Consider the following 15413-nt stretch of genomic DNA (forward strand, 5'->3'; position numbering starts at 1 on the left):
TTGACGGGTGTTCTGTGAATGCACATATAAACCTAAGTCAGTGTGTGTAGAGGTGTATTAAAGGCTTGTGCTCAGTCCCATGCATGACAGAGCAGTCTAATTGGCCTGTCAAAGGAACAGATAGCCTGTTTCCCCCTCTTTCTTTCTCTCTCTCTCTTTCTGTCGTCCTACTTCCCCTCCAGAGAAACTGCTGCTGCTGCTCAGCTCACCGTTGTCGTCACAAGACAGCAATCAATTCACAGATTTAAATTACCTCTGCCTCTAAGCTAATGTCCTCTATACCTGACCCTCTCCTGTCTCTGTTTTCCTTTTCTTTTCTCTATTTCACATTCCTTCTCCTGTTTCCTCAGCTGTTCTTTTTTTTTTCCTGACCGATGCTTTTTTTTTTTCTCCTGTTCCTTTATCTGGACACAAACTGTGGCTGTAGTAATGATGTAGCTCTTTCCTGTCTTCGATCTTGCGTTAGGGTCCTTCTCTCTCTCGAGGATTAATAATGTCTATCTTTATTGTTGTTGCCGTCACATTTGCCAAGTTATTGACTTCAAGAATTCCCTGTTATATCGCCATTAGAGAAAAGACGCCAGGATGTAATAGCTTGCCAAGCCCGTAGTAATTAATACAGTCTTGTTGAGCTGTAAACTGGGATGTGACTAATCCCTCTGCCCTTTACACACACACTTGAACACACGCTCACTCACAAACAGGTCACACAGAGGAGGAGGTTTGTCATGCAGTGATGTATTACCTGTGGTGGAGGTCTCACTGCAGATAATGAGTGCCTCCCTGCTTGGCTGTTACATGCATGTTGACCTGAATTAGATCCAGAGTCATGGCTGATGGATTATTGCTCAGTGAGCCTCTGAGGCTACTGTACATGCAACATTTTAGCAAGCGGCACTAAACTTTCAAGGTTTTTAGTCCCATGAACGGAAAATGCCTAATGATTTATGTTCGTGATAAGTAGATGGATTAAACTGATAACTCAAGGTGTAAGTCCATCCATGTTTTAATTTACACCTTCATCTCGTGTAATAGAGAGATTAATTCACTGACACATTACTGAGAGACGGTGAACAGTTTCTGAGTTGCACACATCAGCATTGATTTATGTTTCTGACACTGTGAGAAGAATGAAATATAGCAGGCTGAACAAACAGTTACAGAGAGATATCTCGCAGAACCTGGTGAAGCTACAGTCAGGATAGAGTCGCAATATGTGACGGATGGAAAAAGTGTATGAAAGTACAGACTGTGTCATTTTATGCTCAAATGGTTTTGACTTAGTGTTCACATATTTGCTGTCACTGATTTCTCAAGAATATCAGATATAAATGTGATAAAGCCTTCATACAAAGATAGTGACTATAACCGAAGCAGCGGGGGAAGTAAGGTGATGTTATTTTATACGAAAGTTTGTGCAGACAGGAGGTTGAGATGGATGTGAGAGGATCTCAGGTCTTCTGGCCAATAGGAGGAGAGTAGTGTCCTCAGATGCGAGGTGCTTCACTTCTGTTTTGCAATGGTATTAATCTATTGATTATTTGTTCAGTCAATCTGACAATCTAATCTTTTGATGAACCAATAAATAATAAACGACACTTCCCCATATAAACTTTTTAAAACTTTTATTCAAACATAATTGTGACATATTTAAATACATATGAATGATATTACATTCCATTTAGTCAGGAAAGATGTATTTATTATTATTATTGTTTTTACTATATACTGTCATTAATTCATCTTACATGGTGTTGAGTATGATTTAACTTCAATGACTTAGACAAACGTAATTAGAAATGCATCTGTATTATCCTGTACAGACGATGAACTTAACATGCCTGTCTATGCAGAGAAGAAACACACACAGAGACAGGGAGAATACAGACCCCTGCTGTGCCATGCTGTGAAGCTAACCAAAGGTTGTTTCCACCCACTTAGTGTAACATTAATGGAAATCTAATTAGATTTATAGGTCTATATGTGCAGAAACAAACAACTTGTTAATGAGCTGGAGAGTCAATAGAACTGACCGTACTATTCTATCCACCTCCTACTGGCTCACTGACTCAAGACCCTTAGCATAAGTTCTACCGCCAGACCCTTCTTGATAGATGGGTCTACAAGACATCGGGCATTAATACGGAAGATCGTTGTTTGTCTCCTGTCTGTCCAACTAATAGTCACACATCTCACTGACTCACTATCCAGGCGAGAGGACAAGAAGGGGAGGCCATCAAACTATAATCCTCAGGCCTCACTGTCCACTCTCTCATAGATGAGAAGATAAACAATACTCTAGCTCACGTTCCTCCTCTACTCAACCCGTCTCTTTGTATGGGGTTAATGCTTCGGTCCTTTTATTGGAAGTGTAAAGCACTAAAACTTTACTTATGGACAGCATATCGAGTTTTATAGAGCTAAAAGCACAATATAGGAAATAAGGTGGTAAAAGCAAAAATGGACTTTACAAATTGAGAGCAGGCAAAAGCAGAATCTAGTTTTCACCTGAGGTCATAAAACAACCAGGATTCAATACAGGAAAACTGAACGCTAACGGACCTTTGGAACAAGGCTCAATGTCACAATATGGCAAGTGAGTATAAATACTACAGGGCTGATTAGTGAAGTGGATGAAGATGAGTGGAGAGAAGGAGGTCAAGTGACTGAATGGCAGGAAAGATTTTTCAGTTAAATCGAGGGTCCAGATTTTGCTTTCAATTGATTTAACACTGGGATAAACACCTAAGTAAGGTTGGTACTGACCGTCAGATCAGTGAGAAAACAGTTAAACTAAAAAACGTATATTTGTTGCCTCTTCTGGTGGGACACTTAAGCAGAGCTGCAAAAAAACGCTACACTTTGCTGGTTAGAGATCAGTAGCTCAGTTATCTGATCATCTATTATTGTCTGTGTTACAGTGTGAATAATCAAACCCTTAAGAGGTTTTCCAGGAAGACAAAGTGCCCTATCCATTATAGAGATTGCATCTCTCCTGTCATATAACCTTTAACCAGACAGAGGGGTGTGTGGGGGGGGTCTGACCTTGAATTTGAGCTTTTTATAGCACTGTGCCAGATTGACCGTCTGAGTTATGAAGTACACAAGACTTCATGTTCCTGAACAATGCTTTCCATTCATTTACCTCAGTCGTTCATTCCATGGTTTATTTGTAGTCAAGTACTCTTCAGAAATTTTATTTGTTTCTGTCTTTTCTGCCTCTTCTAAATCCACCCTTTCTTCTTCTTTGACTTCTTTTATTATTTCTCATCCGTTTTGTTTTCTGATCCACTCTAACTGTTAAACTTTGCCCTGTTAAGGCAGCCATATGTTTCTTTCTATCTTTCACTCTCCCCATCACCTTTCTCTGCTTCTAACATGAAGTTTTACTCAGTTAAAGTTAAAGTGGCAGAGTTAACGGCTTCATGTACAGATGCTGTTCTGGATGGAGCACACTGCTACTGATGCAGGTACAGCTACTGCTATGAAATACTTGATACAGGATTATGTGCCTTTGGATGGAGGTAGGAAAACAAGATGTTCCAATCAGGAGAACTGCAGATGTAGATAATTAGAAGTTTAGTTGAATCCAGTGTGTAAGCAGTAGGTTCTGCCTGTTGCCTGCTTTGCCTTCTGCTTTACCTAGCCAAAACATTTAGCCTCTTGCAGTGTAGCGTACGGCGCCAACCCTAGAGACACGGAGGTCACCTTTATTTCACTGCTCTCATGCCTTTGTCCTCACCAGAGCAACTTGATCGTGTGGAGGAGGGCATGAACAAGGTGAACGCAGACCTGAAGGAGGCCGAGAAAGATTTAAAAGATTTAGGACAATGCTGTGGTCTGATATGCCCATGTATTAAAAAGTAGGTACCAGCCAGGAGCCGCACGCTCTTGCCCGTCCAGTGCTGGTGGTGGTGGTGGTGGTGGTAGTGATGTCTGATGTCTCTCTTGTCACAGTCAATGTCTTTTTTTGTCTCTTCTCCTTTGTCTCCCCTCTCTACTCCCCTCCCCTTCCTTCCACCCGCAACTTCTTCCTCCTCTTTTTTCTTCTCATGTGCTCTCGCTCTTTTGATGGGATAAATGACAATGTGTTGGTAATCAGAACAACTGGAGCGCATCGAGGAGGGGATGGACCAAATCAATAAGGACATGAAGGATGCAGAAAAGAATTTGAACAATCTAGGACAGTTCTGTGGTCTTTGTTCATGTCCCTGTAACAAGTAGGTGCTGCCTATGTCGCCCGACTGCATGTGTTTCAGTGCCTGCCTACCTGCCTCTCTATCCATCTGCCTGCTTCTGGTGTGTAGAGCATGGTAAACTGTGGTGTGAGCAGTCAGGCCTAAAGCCACAACAACACACTCTCTGAACAGGCACCAGCACTGCATGCACAAGTGTGTGTGTGTGTTTGTGTCCCTTTCAATTAAGACAGCGATCAAGTGAGATTGTGTTTATGCATGTACAACACGCACCACAACATGTGCACAACAGGACCGATGCCACCATATTCGCTCTCCAGCCTCAGCGGCTTCTGTTTTCAAAAGCCCTTCATTCCACATTGGATGAGAGATGAGATGTTCTCTTCCAGCAGGTAGCGGCATCAGCGAGGATCTTGGCCGCGGCACCCACTGACCCTCTAAACCTACTCCCAACTACCCAATCACTCACCCTGACACCCTGCAGCATGATGCGTCATGCTGTGTACAAATCCAACCAAAGAAGAAATAAGCTCGTTGCCTTCTTACTCATTACTAAGACACAAATTGAGTGATTCAAAGGGAATGTGTCCGATTCAAGTTAGATTTGAAAGCACTGTAAGCAACCTGATGGGTCATTATAGTTCAACATTTTGGAAATGTCTTTCTTTCATTCTTTCTTTCTTTCTTTTTGCAGAGAGTTAGGTAAAAAGATCGATGGCAAATTTGCTGAAATAGCTCATGAATGGTTAGCTTAACTTAGTACATAGACTGTCAGGTAGCCTCAGCTAGCCTGACTTCGTCCAAAGCTAATGCTAATAGTAGTAAAAACGACATGTCGCGGTTTCATATGAGAGTTATTAGCCAGGCTAATTTCTGGTCGTCTATGTATAGATTAAAGAAATTAAACACAACGGGCTAATTAGTTAGCTTAAAAGGTGCTGGTAGGTAGACCTTAAAGCCCCTGACTTTGTGCTAATCTAAGCTACATGTATCCATGTTTTATTGTATTTGGTGTTGATCTTCTCATCCAACACTCTGCAAAACAACAAATATTGTAATATATATTTGCCAAAATGTCAAACTATTCCTCAATGGATTCCTTTACTTTTTGGGGGATTCTGATTCTGTGCTACAGCTGCAAATCTCATCTGTTGTAAGCAAAAATATAACAAAGTAACGTCAAGAGCTGCTAAAATATGTGACGTCTAATTATAGGACTCCTTGACTGGACCCCGACTCTCTTCCCTCAACGCTGTCCTACATAATAAAATATCACTCATGAGTTGGGCAAACGTACTTTCTGAACAAACTCAACGTATTGTGTCGCTTAAATCAATTCCAGTTTTGCCAAACTCCTGTGGGATCTGTTCTCAACCGCCAAACTATGACCACTGAGTCATGTCTGAGCAAACAATACTCTGTGACCCACACATGTACTGTATGTTACTGTCCGTCTCAGAGCTATAGAAAACACAAGTGGCTGACCAACCTTAATAAAAAAGGCTATACTGGACTGTTGGCAGACTTTCTTCTGGGAGTGAATCAAATAATGTCTTGATGATTATGTGTAAGGGGACGTACTGGTTTGCCTTCTTGTAGAAACGCATAAAACAGACCAAAGAAATATTTTTTTTATCTAAGATCTGTTCTATCACCTTACTGGTAAAATTGATATTTTATTCTTCACCGCTTTCTTTGTCTACACTAGCAGACAGTTTAACAACAGACGATTCGTTTTCTCCCAAAACAGGGCTGAGCAGGATCTTGACAGTAGCACATGTATCCAATCTGCTTTATTTGCATCGCAGCAGTGACTGTGTAGGAGTTGGTGTCAGATTTCTTTTTTTAAAATAGACCTGACTTAATGTTTTTTTTTTTTTCCTGTGTGAAGGTGTATTATCAGTCTGCTGCCTCTATGTGGTCCGTCTCGGTCCTGCCTCCAGATCAGATCTTGTATATTCTATAGCTCTCTGATCCCCCCTCTCATGAACCACTTGTTATGTAATCCTATGGTTATGTCACATGTTTGATTCACGTGAACTCTGTATATGGCAGCCCTGGGTCAAATAGCATGAGAAAAATAATTCTTGCTTGTTGTTCTAGCTTGACTGGAGCACCTGATGGGTGTGATTTACCACTTTAAGACAACACTGAGATGCAGTAGTAAACTGCACCAAGCTCTCTTCACTGCGTTGTCCTCAGTGGAGACCTTCACCTCTCAGATACTCCAAGCACAATAAAGCAAATGCTAAGAATTACATTTGCTTATTTGACTGTATGCATCATCCTGCAGATCTATCCATCCAGATGAAATGAAGGGCTGATCTCATCTAGTCTTTCATTCAAAATGGTCACTTTGTTTTTGTTTTTTTCATCATTACTGATCTAACCGTATGCCTCTCTTTTAACTGATGCAGCATGTATCTGATCCTGTTCGTCTTTTCATGTTTTCCCTTCCCGTGTCAGAACACGTGTTCTGTGTTGCATGTCTCCTCACTCCGCATGTATCTATATGTGTGTGTGTCTGTCCTCAGTCTGGAGTCTGCTTATTGTTTTCTGTGTTTGTGCTCTTGTGCATGTGTGCATGTGGAAAAGGGGTTTTCTGAGTTTGAAACTCTTTTGTACGTAAGCTGACGTGAGCTTATTGTGTTCAGATTCAATTGATCTGCATGCTAGATCAATTATTTAACAAACAGGTGGCAAATGCATGTATGAAACTTCATCATACGTCCCTGGCATGTTGCTTTTAGTAGACTAATTGGCTTCACGCCATATTTGCAATGTGCTCTAAACATATATTCATGTATATGTTTGAAAGCTAATCACACAAAAGCGTGCGCATACACACACAGACATACCTTTATACACACAGTGGCTATCCTACACTGGCATGCACACTTCACAAACCAGCTATTAAATACACGCAACCACATTCATTAACTTCACACACACACACAAACAATATAACAACTACAGTGGCCCTGACTATAATGTGTGTGCGGTAGGATTAAGGGCGGGGGCCAAGCCTGGGGAGCGAACCAGGATGGAGTGGTGAACAGCCAGCCAGGGGCTAGAGTGATGGATGAACGTGAACAGATGGCCATCAGCGGGGGCTTCATCCGCAGGTATGCATTTATGTGTGTGTGTGTGTGTGTTGGTGTTGGTTCATGTGCAGCAGGAAATGTTGTTCGTTTCTGTGCGTGCATGAACGGTCTGGCATGGCTGTTATGAATATCTAAGTATATGAAACTGTTTAAATCCATCATTACATAATATTATACAGGAATTATCCTGGAGTTGGTCGTCCATTTGTTGCTTAGTATCATCTTACCACCTTTATGGACAGTATGTCAGTAAATATAACTCTGTTTCCTCGTGGTAGAGTTATCACGGTTTGGGAGGAATTGCAAAGAAATAAAATCAGCATTGGAGCAACAATTTGATCACAGAGCCCTGCTGGATACGTGTCACTGGTTTTAAACTGAAGCTTTTATAATAAATAAATAGATCATGAAGAGCCACTTTGATTGAAGATTCAAGCCTCATGGATCCTAGTTAAAACAGGACTTCCACAGACAGACATAATGCTGTCCATAACCCCAAATGAGTACATTTAGAGCGAGCCACGAGATTTATATTACAGATGTTTAAAAATTAATTTGAAACTTCTTGGATCTGCTCACAATAGTATCTCCGACGTAATCTTAGGCCAGTGATGAGTTGCACCTCTTCCTCATGTGTGTTCCAGGGTAACGGATGACGCCCGGGAGAATGAGATGGACGAGAACCTGGAGCAGGTGGGCGGGATCATTGGCAATCTGCGTCACATGGCCCTGGACATGGGTCAGGAGATCGACACCCAGAACCGCCAGATCGACAGGATCATGGAGAAGGTACTGCGCAATGAGCCGTGTTTATATCACCACGACCACAGAGCACGCAGCGGTGTATTCAGTCAGGGAGGATGCATTATTTCTAGAAAATGTAGTTGCCACTCAGTTATACTATGGGGAGCCTGCTGTATAAATGAAAGTCAGTTTCTTTTGATACTTGGAAGCAGTTTCTCCTAGTTAGTAGAAGCATGAATTTAATCCAAAATGGACCACGACAGTTGCGATGCTCCAAAATATTGGCAACAAGAAACTAGAGTCTAATTAGTGATACTGCAAATACAATGTGTGCATCCAAGTAGACTTTTGTTGTGTTTATCAAAGAAGATCATTAATAAGCTACATTTTTAAGACAACTATATGTAGTGACCTCTTACAGGCGTCTTTGTGTTAATGCTATGCTATGTATTATAGGCTCACCATAAGACTATTTAACAGTTGGTGTAGCGCTGCTCATTTGGAGTAGTTTCAGCCTGGATTTGACTCAGTAATGTGTGTGTTCACATGCTGTTGATGAAAATTATTTTAATTATATATTTTATTTATTAGTTTAAGACTTGTGTGTTCATTGGTGGTACCCAGTTCGAGTCTTTCAGTCTTTAGCCCAGCTTTTACCACACATCCTGACCCCCAGGTGAGCTCTATAACAGCCTGTGTCTCTTCCCCATTTCAGGCTGATTCCAACAAGACCAGGATTGATGAGGCCAACCAGCGCGCTACAAAGATGTTGGGCAGTGGCTAAACCGGAGCGACAAGTGCTTTCACCTCCCCCTTTAACCCCCATCACCCTAAAAATAACGACACCAACCAAACCCAGCCCCCGACGCCGACTCCCGGCGCCCACTTCCTTCGCTCGACTGCAGGCGCTGCAAAACCATGCTTTTGTTGTGATACTGGTAGAGGTTTGCACACATTCACATATCATACATCTCGCTGCTCTTCCCTCCCATGGCTGCGCATCACTTAAGCCCCGTCCCTTCCGACCCTCGTTGTCAGTGTTGTTCTGTGATGTCGCTCTTTTGATTTTGTTAAGAAATAATAGTTCTGTTTCTCGGGGTCCTCTCAGACTCTCTCCACGCTGTACATAGTGCTTCCTTGACGGCTTCGGTGATCTAGATCACGTGTCCTGTCTTCTTCATCATTCTTTCTTTTTTTAAGTTTATGTGTAATATAAACTGTATGTACACCTCGTTTCCAAATATGTCCTTCCCCCGTGTCGGTATTCTGGTGTTGTCCATGTAAGACACACTGTGTATTCATCAGATAACATGTCTACATGATAAGGTGAGCATACAGCTTTTTACCGAGGCTGCTGTTTAAACACAGAGTCCTGTCGTGTAGCTGTGGAGCCTCTCAAATCGTAATAACAGAGTAGGCCACGGATATGTATATGGGCCATTTGGATAAATCCATGGCATTCTGGTCACATCTGTGCACCAGTAATTCACCAACCCTGTTGATGGAGCAGTATTAAAAGTATCTGATGCCACGATTGTATGGAATGAAGCATTTCCTCAGGGAGCTAAATCTTACACAAGCAAAGGTTGAACATTTGATTGATGCATTTCAACTTGCAAAAGCTACAGCTTCACATTTGTATCACAAGGGTCGGTGTATATGAGAAGTTTGTTTATAGTCTGAACAGTATTATTGGTAGGATTTATCTACCTGACAAATATTAGGCGCCAACCACAATAGCTAACATGTGATTGTGAGAGGAGGTCAGAGTCCAACTGTTAGGCAGAGTTACAGAGAGTTCAACCACGATACCACCCGAGCAGTATAAAGTAGTGCATTAAGTGTGTTATGCATGTCCATCCGCTGCTAGAAAACACTGAATAATTCATTTATCCAGGCAAAAATATCCTAACATGGCAACTGCATGCTACATATGTAGGCCACACAGAGGAGGGGCTCATATTTATCTGCGATAGTGCCACTCTTTGTTTCATGTCCGTTTACCTTTCCAGGCTGTGCCCATCACTGTAAAATAAGACCGTGGAAAATGCCAATAAAACCATCATAACTGTAGAACCAATCTGAGCTTCCGGCCTGTTTTTGTGAAACTGGTGGAGTGAATGTGGTGAGGAAAAAGTTGAAAGTAGCCACCGTACCAGCACTACACAAGTTGTTTTTATGACTTGAGCAGTATTTTCAGATTCATTATCAAGTTGCAGAATGATGTATTCAAGGCCACGGTCATGTGGCTAGGTTGTTTATGTAATAGGTGCCAGGTGCATGCTAAGGAGAACTTGGATAAGACATAAAAAGTACAGTGTTTTGATCAAAAGTACACAAGATGAAGATGTACTGTAGCTGAGATTTTATGGTGCAGAATATCACGTCTGCAATCAAATGTCACCTTCAAGGTAAGATAAGATAATCCTACATTTATCCCACAGTGGGGTAATTTGCAGCATTGCAGCAGCAGACAGTTTACAGACCGGGCACACAGGAGATAAAACGGTTTAAACATTAAATAAGTTAATTATGCTTATTAATTTCTCAACTACTATGTTATGCTGAATTTTCCGGTTTCTATAGGTCACTTCCATAATCATGCTCAGATGACATACTTTACACAAGGCACATGCTACAGCAGCTTTACTCAACCTGTGGAGACGGGATTCTTTTCTTTTTGTATAGATGTTACAAGGTTAATAACTTATGCTGAAATCCAATTAAAGAAAATACATTTCCTCTTGCGCCGTTCCATTTAGCGGTCAGAGGTCAAGAAGATTATCCTGACTGCATGTTTAAAGGAACTCCTGAACTTGGCGATAAATGGCGGAAAACGTGCGGCATCGACGCGGATATTTAAAGCTCTTGTCGGCAGAAAATCAAAAGGCGGGAACAGATAGAGGGAGAAAGAGACAGGAGGAAGGAACGATGTGCAGCAGCACATTACACTAATGGACATCTACTGCGGTGCTCTGGGCTTAGAGCGGATTAGAGTTTACCACGTCACTAAGAACACTGACACACACACACAAACTTGAGTCAACAACGGATACACACCACAGGGTAATCCACTATACCTTAGTTACATCCATTACACTCACTCTGTTCATGCTGCATGTCAAGTGCAGACAAAGAAGAAGAAATAAATGGTTGGATGTTGGCATTCACATCGTCATTATGAGAAAATCCTACACATAAGGTGATACATGATCATTTGTGATTTATTTTATGTAGATGTATATGCTTTGGGACTAAAACTATCTGGTGTTTGACTTGTCACATGCTCCTTCTGTAAAAGTATTTTTTTTTGCTGCTGGAACAGCAAATGAAATCACTTTGTGTTTCTTTGTGTACAGAAAGGTGTATTTTTAAGCCAAGTGCTCCCTCTGCTGGTAATATAGACCTATACTTTGTAATTGTGCTATTAGTTGGTGCAGCAGTGTTACAAGACGCCCCTCTACTCCCACCCCCCGTCCTGCCAGTAGAGTTTGCACAGGTGCAACATGACTGGCACTAAGTGGTAATCAGGTTGTTGCAGTTTGAAAGCCAGTGTTTCAAAGTGAACACACCACTGTGCACGATCATGCAGTTTGTGTGTTCAGAGATCTGCACAACTGAGATTTAGAATAATATTTGAGAAACTTTGAGAAAATGGAACCGCACTTCAGTAGTTTGGAGCCACGCTGCTGCTACACGAGCATCAAGTTTGTATAATTCTGTGCATATATCAGTTTGCATGCGTGTAAAATGTAAATGTAACCGTTGAGCTTTGTTCACTTTTAAAGTCGTGCAAAAAAAAAAAAATGAGGAATGCAATTATTACAGTAAATAAAGATAACAAAAGGAAACAAAGCATTAGGCTACAAATGGCCTACCTAAAAAAAAGAAAATAATAATTTTTAATCATATTTAGTGTTTCAAAATACATTCTGAATTCATTCTTAAACTAGTGGATATTCGTTCCAGTCGATTTTCATTTGTGGACGAACTAGGAAAACTTTCATTACTGTTCATATCCTTTTTTATTATTATTTATTTATTATTATTTTAAAAAAGGACGAAATAACTCCCCCTCCCTATAAGTACATCTCAACTCTTCAGAAAACAAGTATTCTCTAGTTTACCTAATGAACTGGCAAGTTTTTTGGACGTCAGATACTAAAAAACAGTAGAGGCGGAAAAGACAAAGTGTTGTTCGGCTTTTTCCGTTCGTCACGTGACCCTCGTCGGCCAACGTCGTGTCTGTCCGTCCTGAGTTTCCCTCTTTAGCCCATACAGGACTGTTAGCTACCACAGCTCTAAACATGTTCCGAGCCGTCGCCAGACTGTCAGGCGCAGGGGTCCGGAGTCTGACTCGGTCACGACCCTGCTACTCAGGTAGGACCTCCCGCTCCGCACCTGCTCCATAAAATGAAACGGTTTCTCTAAGACAGCTCATCACTGTCTCGCTCGGCTAGGCTAGCTAGCATAGCCGCTGCCGTGTGAATGTATTTAGCTAGAAGCTAACATAGGGTCACATTGAATTAAGTGTGTGAAGAGCAGTCCTTGTGAGCTTTACATTAAAATGGTGTTTTATTCCCACTTCACGTGTAATATTTTAAATGCCGGGGCGCCAAGTGGGTTTTAGTGAAAATGTCACGACCTTGCTATGACCCTCCTTAGTTACTTCGAGAGAGTCAGTGACCGCAGTTTAAACGCAGCTGATACTAACATGTTTTACTGTCTAACACTCACTACATCATTCAGGATGAATCCAGAGATGTGTTTTATTATTACTGAGAGCATTTAGTGTGTATTTGCAAGTCTATCTTAAGGCTGACATAGTTGTGACCATATCATGACCTGAACTCCCTGCTCAGGTCATCATCTATTAACCTGTCTTATGTGTAAATAAATGAAGTGCAATTCACTCGTAATAGTTCATAACAAGCGTACGTATGTTTTTATTTTAAATGGGACTTGAATAAGATGATTTGTGAGCGTCTTTGCTGGTTGATGAGAGTTATTGCAGTTATGTCAGCTGCTATTTATATGCGTTTGATCATCCTGCTGTGACAATATTGGTTGAAAATAAAAATATGCGTTTCATATATACAGTCTGTGGTGAAACCAGCCTTGTGTACCATTATACTTTCATGGTCTTGTGTTATATGCAGTTTTTAAATGGGATTGTTAGACAAATACCATTTGGCCTGATGAAGCCACTGCAGTTGAACGTTTTTTTTGTGGTCTGATTTACTTCCTCAAAGTGTTTAATGATCTCTATGATGCACAAGACACACTTCCTGACATGCATGCCTGAATACGAGTCTGCAATATTGTTTTTGACTTTCTTTTTCAGATGGGTCAAATTGATCTTTCTTGTTTGTTCTATTTTTTTATTTAAATCAAAATTACCCCCATTTTAGACTCTATTTCATACATTTGTCTTTACATTGTATGCATTTAGCTTTATATTTTATGTACATATAACAAATTCTATATAGGTAAATCTTGCTGCTTGGACACCACCATGGTAACCTGGGCTGTTGAGCCTAATGAGCCTAATACCTTATTGAACGGTGAAGGAGCCATAACTGCAGTGTCAATGCATAAACACTGCAACTATAGACTCACCAGTCAAATATGATTGAACCAAAGTCCCCCCAAAAAACATCTAGTGACTTTGCCCCAAAATAAGGTTTAAAAAGCTTCATCCCCACAGGTGAGACTTCTGTCACGTATGCACAAGATTTCAGGTCACCAGCTTAATTTAGCGCTCAGTCCAGAGTGTGTTAACATGATCAGCGTCTGTCTCATTCCTGCAGGGAACAAATATCAGGCTTAATTCATTGTGGAGACAGTAAGCCAAGAAAAATGATGAGTAAATTTACCTGCATTGTCTGTCCTGCCACCACAGAGTTTAATGTTTTGTGAGCTGTGTCAGTGCAACCGCACACAAAGTGGCTTGATTTGTTTTAAAGCAGAAGATTGGCTTTTTGAGGTGCGGATATGTGTCATACAACCATGTGTGATGTTACAGAGTTTTCACACAGATTTCTTTCCAGTATTCTTTGATTGGTTTGTCACTCTGGTATGACATCTCTGACATGTTACTTCATCACTAGTATTTTAAAACTCTCTGTCTGCCTCTTGTTTTCCAGCTCCACTGGCCTCTCGGTGCTACTCCCATGCCAAGGTGGAGACAGAGGAGGAGTTTGATTCTCGTTGGGTCACCTACTTCAGCAAGCCTGACCTGGATGCCTGGGAACTAAAGAAAGGTGAGTTTATCAAAATCCTAGTTTGATTTGTGGTTCCAGTTTGTTTTCCTTTGTAAACTGTGATGAAACTGAATATCATTTCATGACCATATTGCTGTGTGTGTTAAGTAATGTTTCCCCCTCATAACTCTTGTGTAAAGGCATGAACACCCTGATCGGATATGATCTGGTGCCTGAACCCAAGATCCTGGATTCAGCACTAAGAGCTTGTCGGAGACTGAATGACCTGGCCAGCGCCATCCGCATCCTCGAGGCTGTCAAGGTGAGTGACGTAGGGTTTACATTAAAAAATGTTAGCCATAAGTTGTTTCAGTGGCACGGTGAAACTTGGAAAAAAGGATGAAATCAAATCTGATCATCTCAGAAGGAAATGAATCACCAGCTCTTTTATTTAGAGACTATAGATCACTCAACTGCTTTCTGCAGTGTTTGTGTCATGGCCTGTGATCAAATTGTCCTGACTGTGTTTTTTTTTCCTCTATTGAAGGACAAAGCAGGTCCCCACAAAGACATCTATCCCTACGTGATCCAAGAGCTGAAGCCCACCCTCTCAGAACTTGGCATTTCAACACCAGAAGAGCTGGGAATGGACAAGTTGTAGACTCTCAAGGTGAGACTGCACCAAACTATACATGTCACTCAAGAAGATGATGTCGGCTGATTTAATGTTAAAATTATTTCCAGTTCTCCCTCAACCTTTGTTTGTGCACGCTTCTCTTCTGTACATTAAATCATGCATTGTGTTGAAATTCCCTAAAAGTATGCTTTGTTCTTTCCTCAGGTGATTTGATGTACAAAGAGAAAAGCTCCTGATTCTCTCGAGTCAAAAATGTCTATATTGTTGATTAAATCCATGCTGTCCTGTTGTGTACAAAATGGTGGACCTAATAAAGAAACCAGTAATTTAACATGTGTCTCGTTGTTTTTCTGGATAAAATCATTCATTTTTAAATAAATGAGGAATCTGTTGACAGCAGACACTGTGATTTATGACTCCAGTAACTTCTTCACTGACATGATTTACCAGGCTGTTTAAATGGAACACACTTATTGTTCAAGTCATTAGTTATATCTGTGCTAATTCAATTAAACACTGTGAACAAAGC

General features: G+C 41.1%; 2 protein-coding genes across 3 annotated transcripts in view; both read left to right on the forward strand.

The window, feature by feature from the left end:
- The window catches only part of LOC311509342 (synaptosomal-associated protein 25-A-like), a gene marked incomplete at its 3' end in the record, with an annotated part of 33231 nt that extends 24403 nt beyond the window's left edge, over positions 1–8828 (forward strand). The window contains exons 5-8 of the mRNA XM_084574491.1: positions 3746–3863; positions 7202–7321; positions 7945–8089; positions 8760–8828. Of these exons, the coding sequence (XP_084430617.1) occupies positions 3746–3863; positions 7202–7321; positions 7945–8089; positions 8760–8828 (452 nt within the window). The remainder of the gene's footprint in view (positions 1–3745; positions 3864–7201; positions 7322–7944; positions 8090–8759) is intronic.
- A 2800-nt stretch (positions 8829–11628) lies between these two features.
- cox5ab (cytochrome c oxidase subunit 5Ab) lies at positions 11629–15345 on the forward strand. 2 transcript variants are annotated; one of them, XM_084542017.1, is made up of 6 exons: positions 11629–11751; positions 12317–12424; positions 14191–14307; positions 14448–14569; positions 14795–14917; positions 15089–15333. In XM_084542017.1, exons 2-5 carry the CDS (start codon positions 12352–12354, stop codon positions 14906–14908), a joined length of 426 nt encoding a protein of 141 aa, XP_084398143.1. In that variant the 5' UTR covers positions 11629–11751; positions 12317–12351; the 3' UTR covers positions 14909–14917; positions 15089–15333. The 2 variants fall into 2 exon arrangements, with proteins under 2 accessions (XP_084398143.1, XP_084398144.1); XM_084542018.1 differs by lacking the exon at positions 11629–11751 and having other exon boundaries at positions 12327–12424; positions 15089–15345.
- Positions 15346–15413: the final 68 nt, after the last annotated feature.

The sequence above is a fragment of the Chelon labrosus genome, assembly GCF_963514085.1.
Source record: "Chelon labrosus genome assembly, chromosome: 3".
Lineage (NCBI taxonomy): Eukaryota > Metazoa > Chordata > Actinopteri > Mugiliformes > Mugilidae > Chelon > Chelon labrosus.